A 17,658-nucleotide genomic window follows, 5' to 3' on the forward strand; every position below is an offset into this window, starting at 1 on the left:
TTTTGCCGGTCGCTTGAACAAAAGTACGCGCGGGTGTACTTTTTTAAAATCTGCCCCTATGTGCCTGAATGAAATCACTGTGAACCTGGAAGATGTAGTGGGCCAGATTGACAAACTAAAGAATAGCAAATCACCTGGACCAGATGGTATATATCCTAGGGTACTGAAGGAACTCAAAAATGAAATTTCTGATCTATTAGTTAAAATTTGTAACCTATCATTAAAATCATCCACTGTACCCGAAGACTGGAGGGTGGCCAATGTAACCCCAATATTTAAAAAAGGCTCCAGGGCAATCCAGGTAACTATAGACCAGTGAGCCTGAATTCAGTGCTGGGAAAAATTGTGGAAACTATTCTCAAGATCAAAATCGTAGAGCATATAGAAAGACATGGTTTAATGGAACACAGTCAACATGCCTAACAAATCTACTTCGTTTTTTTGAAGGGGTTAATAAACATGTGGATAAAGGTGAACCGGTAGATGTAGTGTATTTGGATTTTCAGAAGGCGTTTGACAAAGTCCCTCATGAGAGGCTTCTAAGAAAACTAAAAAGTCATGGGATAGGAGCGATGTCCTTTCGTGGATTACAAACTGGTTAAAAGACAGGAAACAGAGAGTAGGATTAAATGGTCAATTTTCTCAGTGGTAAAGGGAAAACAGTGGAGTGCCTCAGGGAATCTGTTCTTGGACCGGTGCTTTACAATATATATATATATATATATATATATATATATATATATATATATATATGATCTGGAAAGGAATACGACGAGTGAGGTTATCAAATTTGCGGATGATATAAAATTATTCAGAGTAGTTACATCACAATTGGATTGTGATACATTACAGGAGAACCTTGCAAGACTGTAGATGGCAGATGAAATTTAATGTGGACAAGTGCAAGGTTTTGCATATAGGGAAAAATAACCCTTGCTGTAGTTACATGATGTTAGGTCCATATTAGGAGCTACCACCCAGGAAAAAGACATCATAGTGGATAATACTTTAAAATTGTCAGCTCAGTGTGCTGTAGCAGTCAAAAAATCAAACAGAATGTTAGGAATTATTAAGAAGGGAAGGGTTAATAAAACGGAAAATGTCATAATGCCTCTATAGCGCTCCATGGTGAGACCACACCTTGAATACTGTGTACAATTCTGGTCACCGCATCTCAAAAAGATATAGTTGCGATGGAGGAGAAGGGCAACCAAAATGATAAAGGGGATGGAACAGCTCCCCTCTGAGGAAAGGCTGAAGAGGTTAGGGCTGTTCAGCTTGGAGAAGAAATGGCTGAGGGGGAATATGATAGAAGTCTAAGATCATGAGAGGTCTTGAACAAGTAGATGTGAATAATAGAAATACTGGGGGGCATTCCATGAAGTTATCAAGTAGCACATTTAAGACTAATTGGAGAAAATTCTTTTTCACTCAACGTACAATAAAGCTCTGGAATTTGTTGCCAGAGGATGTGGTTAGTGCAGTTAGTGTAGCTGGGTTCAAAAAAGGTTTGGATAAGTTTTTGGAGGAGAAGCCCATTAAAGGCTATTCATCAAGTTTACTTAAGGAAAAGCCACTGCTATTAATTGCATCAGTAGCATGGGATCTTCTTAGTGTTTGGGTAATTGCCAGGTTCTTGTGGCCTGGTTTGGCCTTTGTTGGAAACAGGATGCTGGGCTTGATGGACCCTTGGTCTGACCCAGCATGGCAATTTCTTATGTTCTTATGGTAGCAGTGCACTTTCAACATCATAGAATTTGCATTTTTCCCTTTTTTGGCAATTGGTTAGTGTTGGGTCCACCCAATCAGGTGTTTTGGAATCTCTCGAGAAGACCATTTGATTCCTTCAGTCATGGGGTTCCTGGTCAATCATACCAAGTCAGATGTCTTGCTTATCTAGAGGATTCAGTTCATAGGAATATGAATAAATTTGGTAGGGGAGTAGAAGAAGAAAGGGGTATAGGGGTAGGGGAGTAGAAGAAGAAAGGGGTATAGGGGTAGGGAGTAGAAGGGTAGGGGAGTAGAAGAAGAAAGGGGTATAGTACTAAAAAGCTTTCTGAACACCCTCATGCAGCGAGACCCAACTCCAGTAAGATCAGTTTTAGTTGCAGGGCAGGTGCAGTGCACATTGTCTCTATGATGCATTTAAACATGAGAGGTCCACAATGAGACCTTTGATGTCAGTGGAACCATCTACGGCAGCCTTTATTTCATTACATTTGGGTAATGATTGGAATGAAAGCAATTTATGTCTCTGCAGTTGTGGTTGAAACCACTGGTCTTGGAGCCGGGCCTTCTTTTAAGAGTTCAACCTCATCTAATTACTTTTTCCACTGATGCTTCCAGCAGGAGGTGGGAAGCTCATACTGCTATGGCTTTAACTCAGGGGACATGGTCCTTAGTGGAGAGTAACCTTGAGATCAACATCCTGGAATTCTATGCCACTTGCTATGCTCTGAAGGCTTTCTCTCACATTCTGATAAGAAAAAGAATCTTGATCAAACAGACAATCAAGTAACTATGTTCTACATAAATAAGCAAGGGGGCACAGTCAGGGATGGATTTAAGATTTTGCAACCCCTAAGCACTTTTGGTGATTCTCCCTAACCCCCCACTTCTTCTAAGGGTCTGTTGTAGGGTGTCAGAGGGATGTCCACATGATTCTTATGATTATTGGTCTCATCTTATATTTAGCATTGTACCACATGAAAAGCAAGGACTTCAGAAGTTCAGCACCCAAATCCAGAACCATGCTTCCCCAAGATTATTGCTTATTTAATTTATTTATTTATTAGGTTTTCTTTACCGATATTTGAAAAAAAACCAACATCATGCCGGTTAACAGAAAAAAACAAATACAATAAAATACATCAGTAAGAAAATTAAATAGGAAGTACCACATAATAAATAAAGTAAGATATAAAACAATATTCATAAAATACTCAATAAAATACTAAAAGAAAACAAAAGAGGAACATTATTCAATTGGGGAAAGCCTGCTGAAATAGCCATGTCTTTGAGGATTTATCTCTGCTCTCAAATCCATTGGTATGGAATTCCATTGTTTTGGCCCTGCTTGGGAAAGTGCCTGCTCTCTAACTGTGTTTAGGTGGGCCAATCTGGTTGATGGTATTAATAGTAATCCTTTATTTGATGAATGCAAATTTCTTTGTGGTGTGTGGAATTAATGGAGATAGTATTTGCAAAAACTGATTCAGAAAAAGAATCATGTCCTGGATTCCCTAAATCACAGAATATTAAACAACTAATGGATAAAGAGCATTTGATACCTCTAATCAGTATCATCTTAGCCTCCAATGAAGATCAGTTCCAAACCTAAACAGCCAGCTTCTTCACCTAATGATGTCATACGGAAATTATATTAGGCCTCTTCCAGGAATTTCAGCTGGTTTTTCCCAGGCTAGAGTTTCTACCAATTTGGTTGATGCCCTTTGCCCTTTATTCTTGACACTCTGGATGGCTGCTTTGTACCTCTCATGATACTTTCGGTTCTTCATGTCACTCTATCAGTTGCTTTGACCCTCTATCACTGCCTTGGGGGATTTTCTGCCTCTTTTGGTACTTTGTTCCCCCTTCATGTGTTACGCGTGCCAGCAGTGGCAGACCCGCGGCTCGGCCCCCTTACCTCTCTCAAGTAAATCCAGTGCCTGGTCCCTCGTCCCTGGAGGCGGTAGGTTGCCGGCTCCTTCCTCGGGCCGCCCCTGGTGCCTCCAGCTCAGCTACAGATCCTGGTGCTCCGTGTTGGGCCTCTCCGCCTGGCCCATAAAGAGATGCCACCTCTCAGCGCCGCGCCCCTCCATCTCCATCTCCAAGGCTTAAGTAGGGCCCACGGAGGGAACTGAGCCACAGCCCCGGATGATGACATCAGCGGAGCTCTGGTATTTCAGCCCAGACTCTACTTCCTAAGATTGCCTTTGCAACAGGTCTCCTCACTGGTTGAGTTCTCGTTGCCTCCTGTGTTTCTCCTCGTTCCTGGTTCCTGATCCTCGTTGACTCTTGTTCCTGATTTCCTCATTCCTACATTCCTGATCTTCAACCCTTCCTCGGATTGCCTGACCACGCCGTTGACTCTCTTTCCAAGCCCAGACCTCTGCTTTGCCTGACCACGCTGTTGACGCTCTTCAAATCCGGACCTCTGCTTTGCCTGACCTCGCCGTTGACTCTCTCCAAGCCTGGACGTCTGCTTTGCCTGACCATGCTGTTGCCTCTCTCCAAGCCCAAACCTCTGCTTTGCCTGACTACTCCGTTGCCTTTATCCAGACCCAGACCTCTGCATTGCTCGACTACTCTATTGCCTCTCTCCAGACCCAGATCTCTGCATTGCTCGACTACTCCGCTGCCTTTCTCCAGATCCAGACCTCTGCATTGCCTGACTTCGCTTTTGACTCTCTCCTCGTTTGGACCTCAGCCTCGATTGCCACTGCTCCCAGATTTCCACCAGCCCTGACTCCAGCTTGTCCTACGATGCTTCTTCAGTCTATATCCTAGACTTAGCCTATTCAGGCTTCGGCCTGTTCTTGCTCGGGCGCCCCCTTTCTGATTTTGGTACTATTGGCGCTCGGGTCTCCGGGACTTCGCCTCATCCAGTACAGACCGTCATTCTCTCCTGTTGCTGCCTCTGGGCTGACTTTGATCCTTCCATCGATGATGACTGATGGACACCCAACTAAGTCCAGCCAGCCCCGGCACCCAAAGGCTGAACCTGCAGGGTACGAGGACAGGTATTGGTGAAGCGCCAGCCAGACTCCATCCAGCAGCCCTCTTCACCTGCCAATGGTGAGGACCCTTAGGATCCTTCCTATGGGTAGCGTCAACCCCATCTCGGCCCAAGGGTCCACCTCGGTGCAACAGGTTGCAAATGCCATGGACTCGGCAGAGCCGAGTGCCCTCCAGGCTATTCCTGGCCTGGCTTCAAAGGTACAAGAACAGCAACAGTTTCTCAAGGCTCTGGCCTCCTCTCTTGAGCGTCTACATGTTTGGCTTGATGCCATATCCAGTAATTCAGTTCCAGTATTGGCTTCCTCTCACCAACAGCTGTCTCCTTCCACTCCTAGAGCCTTGTTGGCCCTCCCAGCTCCACCTCGTTTCAATGGTGACTCCAAGCTCTGCAGAGGGTTTATCAACCAATGCTACATGCAGTTTGCTTTGCAGCCCTCCATCTTTCACGATGAACTGGCGAAAGTCACCTTTATTTTTACCCACCTAGAGGGGAAGGTGCTGGCTTGGGCTTCTCCCTTGTGGGATCGATTAGACTCTCTCCTATAGGAACTGTCTCGGTTTGTGGCCTTGTTCTGGCGAACCTTTGATGATTCTGGGTAGCATGCCATGGCAAACACTAATCTACTACACCTTTGTCAAGGCCAAAAAAGCCTATTTGACTATACTATTGAATTCCGGACCTTAGCTTCTGAACTCGCTTGGCAGGAGGACTGCCTGCGAGCTATCTACCTGGATGGACTCTCCCCGCAACTGAAGGATGAATTGGCAGCATGGGAGCTCTCCTCCTCTCTCTTGAGGATCTTATCAATCTAACAGGCCTAATTGATCATCGTCTCCAAGAGCATCACAGGGAGAATCGGATGCCCAAGAAGCCCTTTGGGTTCATTCCCATTCGCCACAGCTACCAACCCTGCCACCGGTAGGACCGCTATTGTGGCCAAAATGGATGAACCCATGCAGTTGGGCCATGGGCGGCTATCCCCAGAAGAGTGCCTCCGGTGGAGACAAACAGTCCTGTGTCTGTATTGCGGAGAACCTGGCCATCATCTACAGACCTGCCCAGTCCATCTGGGAAACTTCCCGGCTTTAGTTCAGTTGGGGTCCTGATCTTGGGTGCAACGTCTCCGGCCCCTCAGTTATCTGTGCCTGTCACCTTAATATGGGACTCCCGGTCCTTTCCAGTTCTTGCTCTGGTAGATTCCGGAGCAGGCGGCAATTTTATTCTCAAGGATCTAGTTCAACTCTTGGGTATAAATACCCGTCCTTTAGAGACTTCCTTGTGCATCACTTCAATCTATGGAGAACCGTTACCCGGTCGAATCTCCTTTTCTACAGAACCAGTTCAACTTCTTACTGGTGCCCTTCATTTTACTGGTGCCCTATAAAAATCAATTCACCTGGTAGTGCTAGGACTACCATGGCTCCAATGTCATTCCCCCCAATTTGACTGGGGATCGCTCCAGCTGGTGGAATGGGGCTCCACCTGCCATCAGACTTGTCTGCGTAAAGTGGCGCCACCACCCATGGTTTCTTTGGTGACCACCTCCCCCAGCATACCAGCCCCCTATGCAGACTTTGAAAATGTGTTCTCAAAGCAAAAGGTGGACCTCCTACCACCTCTTCGGAGGTTTGATTGCCCCATCGACATGCTACCTGGGACCATGCCTCCCCAAGGGTGTACTTATCCTCTGTCTCTTCCTGAGACCAAGGCCATGACGGAGTACATCCAAGAGACCCTTGCAAAAGGGTTCATTCGTCCCTCTACATCTCCTCCTGGTGCAGGATTCTTCTACATTACAAAGAAAGACGGATCTTTATGGCCGTGTATCGATTACCGCGGCTTAAATGCGATTACCCACAAAGACAAATATCCTTTGCCCATGATCTCTGAACTATTTGACCGTCTACATGGAGCTTCTATTTTTATCAAGTTGGATCTACGTGTGGCTTACAACTTGGTGTGTATTTGTCCTGATGACATCTGGAAGACAGCTTTCAACACCAGAGACGGACATTGCGAATATTTAGTGATGCCCTTCAGCCTCTGTAACGCACCCACAGTATTCCAACAAATGATTAATGAAATCTTCAGAGATCTGCTCTATGTGAAAGTAGTGGCATACCTGGATGACATCCTTGTCTTTTCCAAGGATCTGGCTATGCACCGCACTGACGTTCATACTGTTGTACAACATATCCGTGAGAATCATCTGTTTGCAAAACTGGATAAGTGTTTCTTTGAAAAATCCAGTCTGCCCTTCCTTGGGTACATAATTTCCCAACAGGGATTTTCGATGGATCCTGTGAAACTCAAGGGAATCCAAAATTGGCCACAGCCCGTGGACCTTAAAGCATTACAACGATTTCTAGGATTCACGAATTATTAACGCCACTTTCTACCACATTATTCCACACTGGTGGCTCCTCTTACTGCACTAACCCATAAGGGCTAAGACACCCGAAACTGGACCCCGGAGGCCGTAACAGCCTTCCATCGCCTCAAAGAGGCCTTCCTAACTGGATCTTGTCTTCACCATCCAGATCCTAATCGCCCCTTTCTGGTTGAGGTAGATACCTCTGCGGTTGGGGCCAGGGCGGTCTTAAGCCAACATTCTGCTTCTGAATCCGTAGTTCCATGCTTCTTCTACTCTCACAAATTCTCTTTTTCAGCAGAAGAAAATTATAGTGTTGGAGATCGCAAGTTGCTCGCCATCAAATTGGCTTCAGAAGAATGGAGCCCATGGCTAGAAGGCACTCAACATAAATTCACTGTATTCACAGATCACAAGAATCTGGAACACTTGAGCCATGCCCAATGTCTCAATGCCCGTCAAGACCAATGGGCTTTGTTTTTTTCTAGATTTAACTTTGAGCTTCATTATCTCCAGCTGGGAAAAATCTCTGGGCAGATGCCCTATCACGCTCTTTTGAACCAGAAGACACCCCGGAAGAACCCGGTCATGTTATTGACCCAGCCTGTATTTTTCTATCTGCTACTCACCCAGTTTCCACTGGGAAGACTGTTGTGCCCTGTCAACTCCATGAAAGAGTCCTCCGGTAGGCGCATGACTCTTAAGTTTGTCGCCATCCAAGGTGAGCGTGAACTCTAGTGCTGCTCCAGCGGTTCTTCTGGTGGCCCATTATGGTCTCTGCTGCTAAAGTGTAAGTCGATTCCTGCAACACTTGTGCTCAGTAAAAACCCCCGGTCGGGTGACCATGGGGTTTGCTCGAGCCACTTCCAGCTCCCGAGGAACCATGGACACACCTCTCCACAGATTTCATTGTGGATTTACCACCATCCAGAGGTCACACGGTCATATGGGTTACTATAGATAGATTTTCTAAAATGGCCCATTTTCTTCCACTATCGAGCCTACCATCTGCTCCCAAATTGGCACGCCTATTCTTTCATCACATCTTTCGACTACATGGCTCGTCCAAGGACATTGTCTCTGACAGGGGTCCACAATTTTTTGCCTGATACTGGCGCGCTCTTTTTAGCAAATGTGGCATCGATATCAGTTTAACAACAGCGTACCATCCACAGGCCAATGCACAAGCTGAGCATATGAACCGCTCCTTAAAGTCATTCCTCTGTGCTTATATGAATGTCTGTCAAGACAATTGGCACAAACTTCTGCCTTGGGCGGAGTTTTCCCACAACTCCCATATTGCCGCTGCCACAGGTATGTTGCCTTTTTCCATTATCTACTGGAAGCAACCACGACCACCACTGCCCATACCATTATCGGTACCTTCTCCTGCTACACAAGCCACTGCTGATGCCCTCAAGGCACTCTGGAATCAGACGAATCTTCACTTACGCCAAGCCGCTTCCCAGGCCAAGAAATCTGCTGACAGCCATCGACGCTCGGCTCCTGAGTTCCTCCCTGGCCAGAAAGTCTGGTTAAGCACCCGGTATATTTGACTTAAAATAACTTCCCAGATGTTTGCATCAAGGTATATTGGACCTTTTCCAATTATTCGTCATGTAGGATCAGTTACATACCAGCTTTGGTTGCCACCTACATTAGGAATCCATAATACATTCCACGTTTCAATTTTGAAGCCTGTGGTCTTATCCTGGCCTTCGCGAAAAGCTCCTGAACCTCCTCCATTGGTTGCGGAGACCGACACCACCTACAAGGCTCATGAAATCCTTGATGTTTACCGAAGGGGCCGCCAGTGGGAATTCCTCCTTTCCTGGGAGGGTTATGGCCCTCAAGAAACTTCGTGGGAGCCAGTTCGTAACATCCTGGATAAAACCCTCTTCCTTCAATTTCATCATGCCCATCTGGGCAAACCCAGACCTCTCAAGGGGAGGGTACTGTTATGCGTGCCATCCACGGCTCAGCCCCCTTGCCTCTCTCAAGTAAATCCAGTGCCTGGTCCCTTGTCCCTGGTGGCAGTAGGCCGCCGGCTCCATCCTCGGGCTGCCCCTGGTGCCTCCAGCTCAGCTACGGATACTGGTGCTCTGCGTCGGGCCTCATCGGGTGGCCCTGGGGAGATGCCGCCTCTCAGTGCCATGTCCCTCCCTAGGTGTGCGCGCGTGCATCTCTAAGGCTTAAGTAGGGCACGCAGCAGGAACCAAACCTCAGCCCCGGATGATGACATCAAAAGAGCTCCGGTATTTAAGCCCGAACTCTGCTTCCTAAGATTGCCTTTGCAACAGGTCTCCTTGCTGGTCAAATACTCGTTGCCTCCTTGTGTTTCTCCTCATTCCTGGTTCCTGATCCTCATTGACTCCTGTTCTTAATTTTCTCGTTCCTTCATTCCTGATCTTCAACCTTTCCTTGTATTTCCTTCACAGACTTTCTCTGCTTTGCCTGACCTCACCATTGACTCTCTTTAAGCCCAGACCTCTGCTTTGCCTCACCACGCCATTGACTCTCTCCAAGACCGGACCTCTGCTTTGCCTGACCATGCCGTTGCCTCTCTCCAGACCCAGACCTCTGCATTGCTCGACTACTCCGTTGCCTTTCTCCAGACCCAGACCTCTGCATTGCCTTACTTTGCTTTTGACTCTTTCCTCATCTGGACCTCAGCCTCGCTTGCCACTGCTCCCAGATTGCTGACAGCCCTGACTCCAGCTTGCCCTATGACGCTTCTTCAGTCTACGTCCTGGACCTGGCTTATTCAGGGTTCGGCCTGTTCTTGCTTGGGCGCCCCCTGTCTGACTTTGGTTCTATTGGCGCTCAGGTTCCAGGACTTCGCCTCATCCAGTACAGTGTCATTCGCTCCTGTTGCTGCCTCTGGGCTGACCTCGATCCTTCCATCAACGATGATTGACAGAGGCCCACCTAAGTCCAGCTGGCCCTGGCACCCAAAGGCTCAACCCACAGGGAACGAGGGCTGGTATTGGTGAAGCGCCAGCCAGCCTCATCCATCAACCCTCTTCGCCTGCCAATGGTGGGGACCCGTAGGATCCTTTCTATGGGTTGCGTCAACCCCACCTCAGCCCAAAGGTCCACCTCCAGTGGAACATCATGATTACTTGAGCTTTCATTCTACGCTTGGTGCCACTTTGCCTCTCTTGTACTGCCTTGGGAGTTCATGCCACTGTTGTTGGTGCCCTTTACTCAATTGTTGGAGCCTTGGGGGTGTTCTGGTCACTCTTGCTGCTGTTTTCCTCTTCTTATGGTGCCTTGGAGAATTACTGCCACTGCTCGTAGCGTTTTGCCCCAATGTGTCTCCTTCGGCTATTCATACCACTTTTTGTGCCATGTTGATATAGTCTTGATGTCTTGGCATAGCTTCCCCCTTCTGATGATGTCTACCCACCAGTTTCATTGGACTTGATTAGAAAATCACAATTTGGTTCCTCAAAATAGGCTGCAGTGCTTCTCCCATTGACTATAGTGATAAATGAATGAACCAATAAAACAAATGCATGAACATTTTTTTTTATGTGTGATACCAAACGAATGACTGAAACCTACAAAATGAATGAATGAGCCTAAATGATTTTTTTTAACTCTGCACAAGCATAATGAATTATAACATTCTTAATGGTCTTATATTTTAAATTATAGTTATAGTTTTCAAGTATTGTAAGGATTCTTTTTTAAATGAATCCTGCTTTAGTTTGGTAGAAATAATTTGAAAAAATGGGGCACTTAGTCATACAATTTTTTTTTTATCTAGCAGAGCAACAATACTTCCTTCCCCCAAAAGAATAAACTGTTTCTGAAATACGTTTTAAAACAGGTCTTGGAAAATTGATGGAAGCAGAAGTGTCTATAAATCAACTGTCCAAAGAGCTTGCAGTAAAGGAGAAGGACCTAGCTGTTGCTTCCAAAAAAGCTGATGAAGTTTTGCAGGAAGTGACTATGAAGGCCCAAGATGCAGAAAAGGTGAAAGTGCAGGTGCAGAAAGTGAAGGACAAAGCTCAGGCCATCGTAGATGAAATAGCTGTGGATAAAGCAGCAGCAGAAATAAAGCTGGAAGCAGCAAGGCCTGCCCTGGAGGAAGCAGAAGCGGCTCTACAGGTTAGAATTTAATGTTTAAGCTTCTCCCCTATTCCTCTCCCCCATCCAGAAACATGAAATATTTATGTTGCAAAAGGGATCAAACCAATGCTGTATACACTGACATAAAAGAACAGAATACTAGGACAATATAGTCGATTTTAAAAGCCTTACACACACCAAAGCCGGGAGATACACATGTGACTCGGCCCAGCGCGTGCCACATGTATTTTAAAATTGTGCAGGTTCACGAGTATCTCCCAGTACATGAATACAATTTTTTTACACCAAAAGGGGTGGGCGTGGGTGTGGTTTGCACGGGGCAACGGCGGGACATGCGCTGGCTGGAACTGCACCATAAAGTCTGCGCATAGGTGTTTATACACACAAGCGCCTGCCGGGGTCCCCTATCACGTAATTTTACTTCTGCTATGCATGACGGTAAGTTGTGTAACAAAAAAAACTAGGCTAGTCAGCGGGGTTTTAAGGCTTGGTGCTAGTAGGTTAAAAGGGAGGCAAGTTAGCTAGGGGGTTTAGGAAGTCCTCTCCTTCACTGGGCAGAACGGGGAGCAAACTTGAGAAACAGGTAATTGTGTCTGTGCATATAGCTACTAAAATTCCCTCCACTTATGCACTCGTCAATATTTATTTATTTATTTTTATTTATTTATTTATTAACTTTTATTTACCGACATTCGTGAAGCACATCATGCCGGTTTACAAAGAACTCAGATGAGATACAGCAAAACAATATAGCAGTATAAAATCATGTGCACATATATGCATGTATAGCCAGTTTTATAACACATGCACTTATGTTATAAAATTGCCATGTCCTTGTGCATGCGCCAGGAATTGCTTGCACAAATTTTACTTCAATATTTTTTCCTTCGTCTAGTTGAGGTTTTAGGTGACATCATTCAGGCTTTGGTGGCGGGATAGGGTAAATGGATGAATCTTCCCTTCCCTTTTAAGTAGCCCCTGGTGACTGTCACATCATAGCATTCAATCACTAAGGGGCAGATGCAATTATGTGCACTGAAAGCTATATGGTATAGGTTGACCGTATTGCTCCAGCTGAGCCAGTTCTGGGTTTACTTCATTGTTTGCATAGAGATGTAGTCCTTTATTTCTTAGGGAAATTGGGACTACAACTCCATGCATGCAGTTATGTTAATTATGTTATAGAATTACATGAACGAAGGGAGGAGGGAGGAGAGCAAGGGGAAAAAGCAGGGGGATCCACAAAAAAAAAAAAAAAAAAAAACCCAGACCAGTATGTATAAGCAAATAGTAATTCTTTTCATTTTGTCCTTAAATCCGCAATTTTTATTCACAGTAAACTTTAATGGGATAAATCTCAGGCATTCTGGGAAAAAATGGTATAAATTGCTAGATCCACAGTAGCTTGAAAACATTCTGTAGCATTCTGCAAAAGGTTAGCAAATGTTTGCAGTGAATTTCAACATTTATGTCTCTTTCAGCAATAAAACCTTTCATTTAATTCTGTGGAGAAAAAAACATGGTGGGCATAAATATTCTGTGGAATGTTGATGATGGCAAAAAAGGCAAAATTCATTTGGTTTGCTATTACGCATCCTTGCAAAGCAAGGTCTTGGCCATCCAATGTTAACATAGTGAAATTATCTGGATTCAACTGCCATGTTAATAACAGAGTATTTGTCTTTCTGCAGACAAAAATGTGAGAGTGAGTAATCTACCCTCTCACTTCATCCTGTGTTGCAAAAATGGCTATTCTGCAGTAATTTTATTTTGTCTGTATATACTGCAATAATATTCATACAGATATGTAAGCATGAACTGACTGGGCATAGGAGTGTATTTCTTATACAGTGTCATAGTTATATTCAGTCTTCTTAAGCTCTTGACTGCCATAATAATGCAGTTTACAGTATCCCTGTGCTGCAATGTATGAACAGGCAGAATGGCACTGTACCAGCTGGTATTTTCACTAAGAACTTAAAAATTAACTCCTAGGATGTGATTATTAGAGAAATCACATATTCTTTTAAAGCATGTCTGAAGTATATGCAGGTGGTGACTGTCCAACTATTTTCTTCTGTAATTTGTTTTAGACTATTAAGCCTGCTGACATTGCTACAGTTCGCAAACTGGGCAAACCTCCTCACTTGATCATGCGAATCATGGACTGTGTACTGCTTCTCTTCCAAAGGAAAATTGATAGCGTGTCAGTTGATCCAGAACGGCCGTGCATGAAGCCATCATGGAGTGAAGCCCTGAAACTGATGAACAATTCAGGGTTCCTTAACATGCTGCTCACTTTCCAAAAGGTAAAAATAACTGTGCTGCTTCTTGTTTGAGTAGAACTGTTAAGTCCTGTTAATGCTCATTAACCAGTGATTAAAGCAGATCATCTGATAATCAAGGAACACTTCCAAAGTATACAGTCTGAGTCAGATATATTCCTACTCTCTGGAGGTTTTCCTCTCAGGATCCATTGCTTTAACCAATGGAGAACAATTACAGTTCTTAAGTGAAATTTTTAACAAAATTATTTTTATTGAGAAAAATCCACAACAAATAGCACACATAAGAGTATATAGTTGTCTCTGCTACAAACCATTCCAAAATCCACATCAGTTATAGAACCATGCAGGGGTGGGAAATTTAGTAAATGACATGCGGCGTCACAATCGGGCTTTCCCCATTTCCCTACCCCACTACCTAAACTCTCTCGCTCTACCTCTGTCCTTCCCACCCCTAAACCAGTCCCAGCAACTTACAGTTTTTTTGTACTAATACTTACTGCTCCCCTGGAGAGAAATAGTTTGCACATACCGGCCTGACTGCTGGTGTGCGCGTTCCCGGGACAGTGACTAATGGCCACTGTCTTGGCAGGCCTCTGGCCTGCCCCACCCCATCTGGACCATGCCCCCAGCCCTGCCCCTTTTTCAGGGCTCAACATTTGTGCGCGTTTGGCACTTATGTGTTGCACAGCAGGTGGACCCTTGGGCCGGGGTTGGGGTTGGTGCTACCCGTAGGAGGGATCCTATGGGTCCCCATCTCGGCAGGCGGAGTGGGCTGACTGATGGAGGCCAACTGGAGCTTCACCAATACCAGCCCTCGTTCCCCACGGGTTGAGCCTTTGGGTACCGAGGCTGGCTGGAGTTAGGTAGGCCTCCGTGTGTAGTCAATGATGAGAAGATGGAGAGGTCAGCCCAGAGGCAGCAACAGCGAAGCTGAAGAGTCTGTACTGGATGAGACGCAGTCCCGGAGACCCGGGCGTCAATTGGAACCAAAGTCTGACAGGGGGCACCCGAGCAAGAACAGGCTGAAGCCTGAAAGGCCAATTCCAGGACGTAGACAATGGAGGCGTCGTAGAACTAGCTGAAGTCAAGGCAGGTGGCTATCAAGGAGTGGTGGCAAGGCAAGGCTGAGGTCAAGTCCAGGAGAAGAAAAAAGCAGAGGTCTGGACTAGGAGAGGATCAGTAGCGTGGCCAGGCAAAGTGGAGGGTTCTGGACTAGGAGATGATCAGTAGCGTGATCAGGCCAAAGCGGAGGTGGGACGAGGAGATGATCAATAGCATAGTCAGGCAAACGGTGGTCAGGTCCAGGAGATGATCAATAGCGTAGTCAGGCAAAGCGGTGGTCGGGTCCAGGAGAAGATCAATAGCGTAGTCAGGCAAAGCAGTGTCGGGTCCAGGAGATCAGTCCATAGGGAAAGCTGGATAGGCACGAACACAAGAATGATGAAGACACAACAGAACAGGAACTCGAAGGGATCAGGAACCAGGAACACGAAGGAATCACCAGGAGGGCAACAAAGTGCACGTCCAGCGTGGAGACCTGTTGCAAAAGGCGACTAACAGGAGCTGAACCCGGCCTTATCTACTGGAGCCTCAGTGACGTCATCAACCGGGGCCACGGCAAAGTTCCCACCGCGGGCCCTTTAAAAGAAACTGAGATTGCGCGTGCATGTGCCTAGGGAGGGGCGCGGTGCTGGATGGCGGCTCTCTCCGCGGACCATGCAGATAGGCCCACCACTGAGCACAGGAGTTCCGTCGAGGAACCAGGAGCACCAGTGATGGCCATGGATGGAGCCGGTGGCTTACAGCCATGAGGGAAGTGGAGCCAGACGTTGGATAAGACTGCAGAGGGTAAGAGGGCCTGGCCATGGGCCTGCCACAGCCGGAACATGCAACATTATGTGCCTGGTTGTGCCCTTTTGAAAATGCACGCAGCGAGCTTAGGGCCTGGCCACGTGCATAAGTGCCAATTTTTACATGCGTGGCTATTTTAAAAGTTCGGCCTTTAATGTACAAATAATCAAAAGATCTTCCAAATATCATCCAACAAATAATCATCCAATATGTCCAGAAAATGCAATTCTGGATCCAATTGCAATTGTGAGTGAGCCCAAATTTGAAATGCAGAGAAACATCCTCCCAAAACTTTTTAATATAAAGGCATGCCAAATGCAATGTATTTAGCTCCACACTATCACACTTATGAGAAACAATAATTAAAGGTTTCTGAGCCCTTAGGGGTATGGATATTCATTCTGTGTAGACATTTGAATTACATTTCTTGCAAATTAGCAGTTTCTACCAGTTTATAATATGCTCCAGGCTATTTTCAAATCTTCTATAGAAACTATCTTTCCCTTAATCAACACTCCAGAAATTGGAGCCTTCTTGTATTTCTGGATCATATTCTTATGCAGTTTTGAAAACCAATTTAGGTCCAATTTTATCTCTCAATACATCACAAATGAGTTATATTCCACTAACACACCTCTCCCTTTTTCCAATAAGTATCTAGGTAATGTGTTTCCTGCAGTTACACTTAAAAGTCTTTATTGTCTAAGTCAAATTTATCCTTTATTTGCTAAAAATAACAAACCCCTTCTTTATTATCCAGCAAAGCTTGTGCTATTGTATGAAATCTTTTTAATTCCCATCTTTTAAAAAAACATTCATTAACCCCGGAAAAAAATATTTGTTTCCTCTAATAGTAAGATAACTCAAGGGGACATTCTATATTTCTTTCTCACCCACCATCAAACCTTTCGTATTGGACTAACTAAAACAGTAGTTAACTCCTACAGCCAATAGCATAGATTTTGCATGCAAAACATAATCTAGGGTTAAAAGGGAAACTAGTTGTTTTTCTAACTCCACAACAGCCATAGTAGATGTGCTAAGTATCCAGCCACGAACCACTCTCAATAAACAAGCCATATTATGCAATCTTATATTGGGTAAATTCCATCCTCCATTTCCTACAGCCATCTGCAATGTCTTTATCCAAATTCTTGGTTTCCTGCCACCCTAAATATATAAGGAAACATTTACTTCCTTCTAGAGAAAGATATTTCCCATATTTATTTTATGCCCCAAATATCCTGCAAAAACTTGCAAAGTCCTCATTAGCTTACCAAAGTCTCTAACATCTGGGATAAACAACAAGCAAACAAAGCTACTTTTTTCTCTACTTTCTCAAATTTAACCCCTGGAATCTGCAAGTATCCTTCATACATTCATCATGGCATTTCTCTGTTGCATTCATGGACCCTTGGGCTGAGGCAGGGTTGACACAACCTGTAGGGAGGAGCCCTGAAGGTCCCGTCCATTGGCAGGTGGACTGGGATGAGGCAGAGGCCCAACTTTTACCAGCCTATGTTCCCCTTGGGTTGAGCCTTTGGGTGCTGGGGCCAGTAAGTCTTAGGTGGGGGCCTCTGATGATGATGATGAGGTCCTTTGAGGTAGCTGGGTCAGTGTAGTCATATGAGGCAGGCAGTGGTTAAAAGTATCCAGGAGTCAAGCTAGGGTCAGTGCTGGGCATTCGTCTGAAGGGAAAGGTAGGATGGATAGGCAAGGCAGTAAGGCATGGAGAAGAACAGGTGGGCAGCAAGGGAGGCAAAGGTGTACTGAAGAACTGAAGCTGAGGGATGCTGGAACTGAAGAATGAAGAAAAGGATCACTGGAACTGGAGTCAAGGAAACCTGGAGCAACACGCACTACTGGAAAAATTGGAGACCTGTTGCCAAGGCAAGGAAGTTGAGTGGAGGGCCTTTTATAGGTCTTGCCGCATAATGTCATCAGAGCATGGGCTCTTTAAATTGGGCAGTGTCAGTCATACGTGAACCTAGGGGAGGTGCAGCATGGAGTCAGCAGTGTCAAGTTGGCAGTGCGTTGCCTTGAAGGAAAGCAGAACCTGGCTTGGATTCAGCAGTGTCCAGCTGCGAGGCCAGTTCTAACCAGGGCCCGACTCTAAAGGTGAGGGTAGCAGTTTGTGAGGTTAGCCCACAAACTGCTGAATGCAACAATATCCCCCCTCTTAATCCCCATCCCTTAGGCTCTGGGCTTCCTTGGAAGAGACTGGTAAAACTCTCTTACGAGATTACAGTCTAAGATATTGGAGACTAGCTCCTAGGAGTTTTCTTCCGGACCATAGACCTTCAAAGAGA

The 17,658-nt window shown here is 45.5% G+C and overlaps 1 protein-coding gene across 1 annotated transcript in view; it reads left to right on the top strand.

The window, feature by feature from the left end:
* Positions 1–17,658, top strand: part of LOC115083294 (dynein heavy chain 5, axonemal-like) — a 1,259,434-nt gene that overhangs the window by 780,007 nt on the left and 461,769 nt on the right. The window contains exons 50-51 of the mRNA XM_029587102.1: positions 10,948–11,228; positions 13,304–13,519. Coding sequence (XP_029442962.1) covers positions 10,948–11,228; positions 13,304–13,519 — 497 coding nt within the window. The remainder of the gene's footprint in view (positions 1–10,947; positions 11,229–13,303; positions 13,520–17,658) is intronic.

Source organism: Rhinatrema bivittatum, chromosome 2 (assembly GCF_901001135.1).
Source record: "Rhinatrema bivittatum chromosome 2, aRhiBiv1.1, whole genome shotgun sequence".
NCBI classification, from domain to species: domain Eukaryota; kingdom Metazoa; phylum Chordata; class Amphibia; order Gymnophiona; family Rhinatrematidae; genus Rhinatrema; species Rhinatrema bivittatum.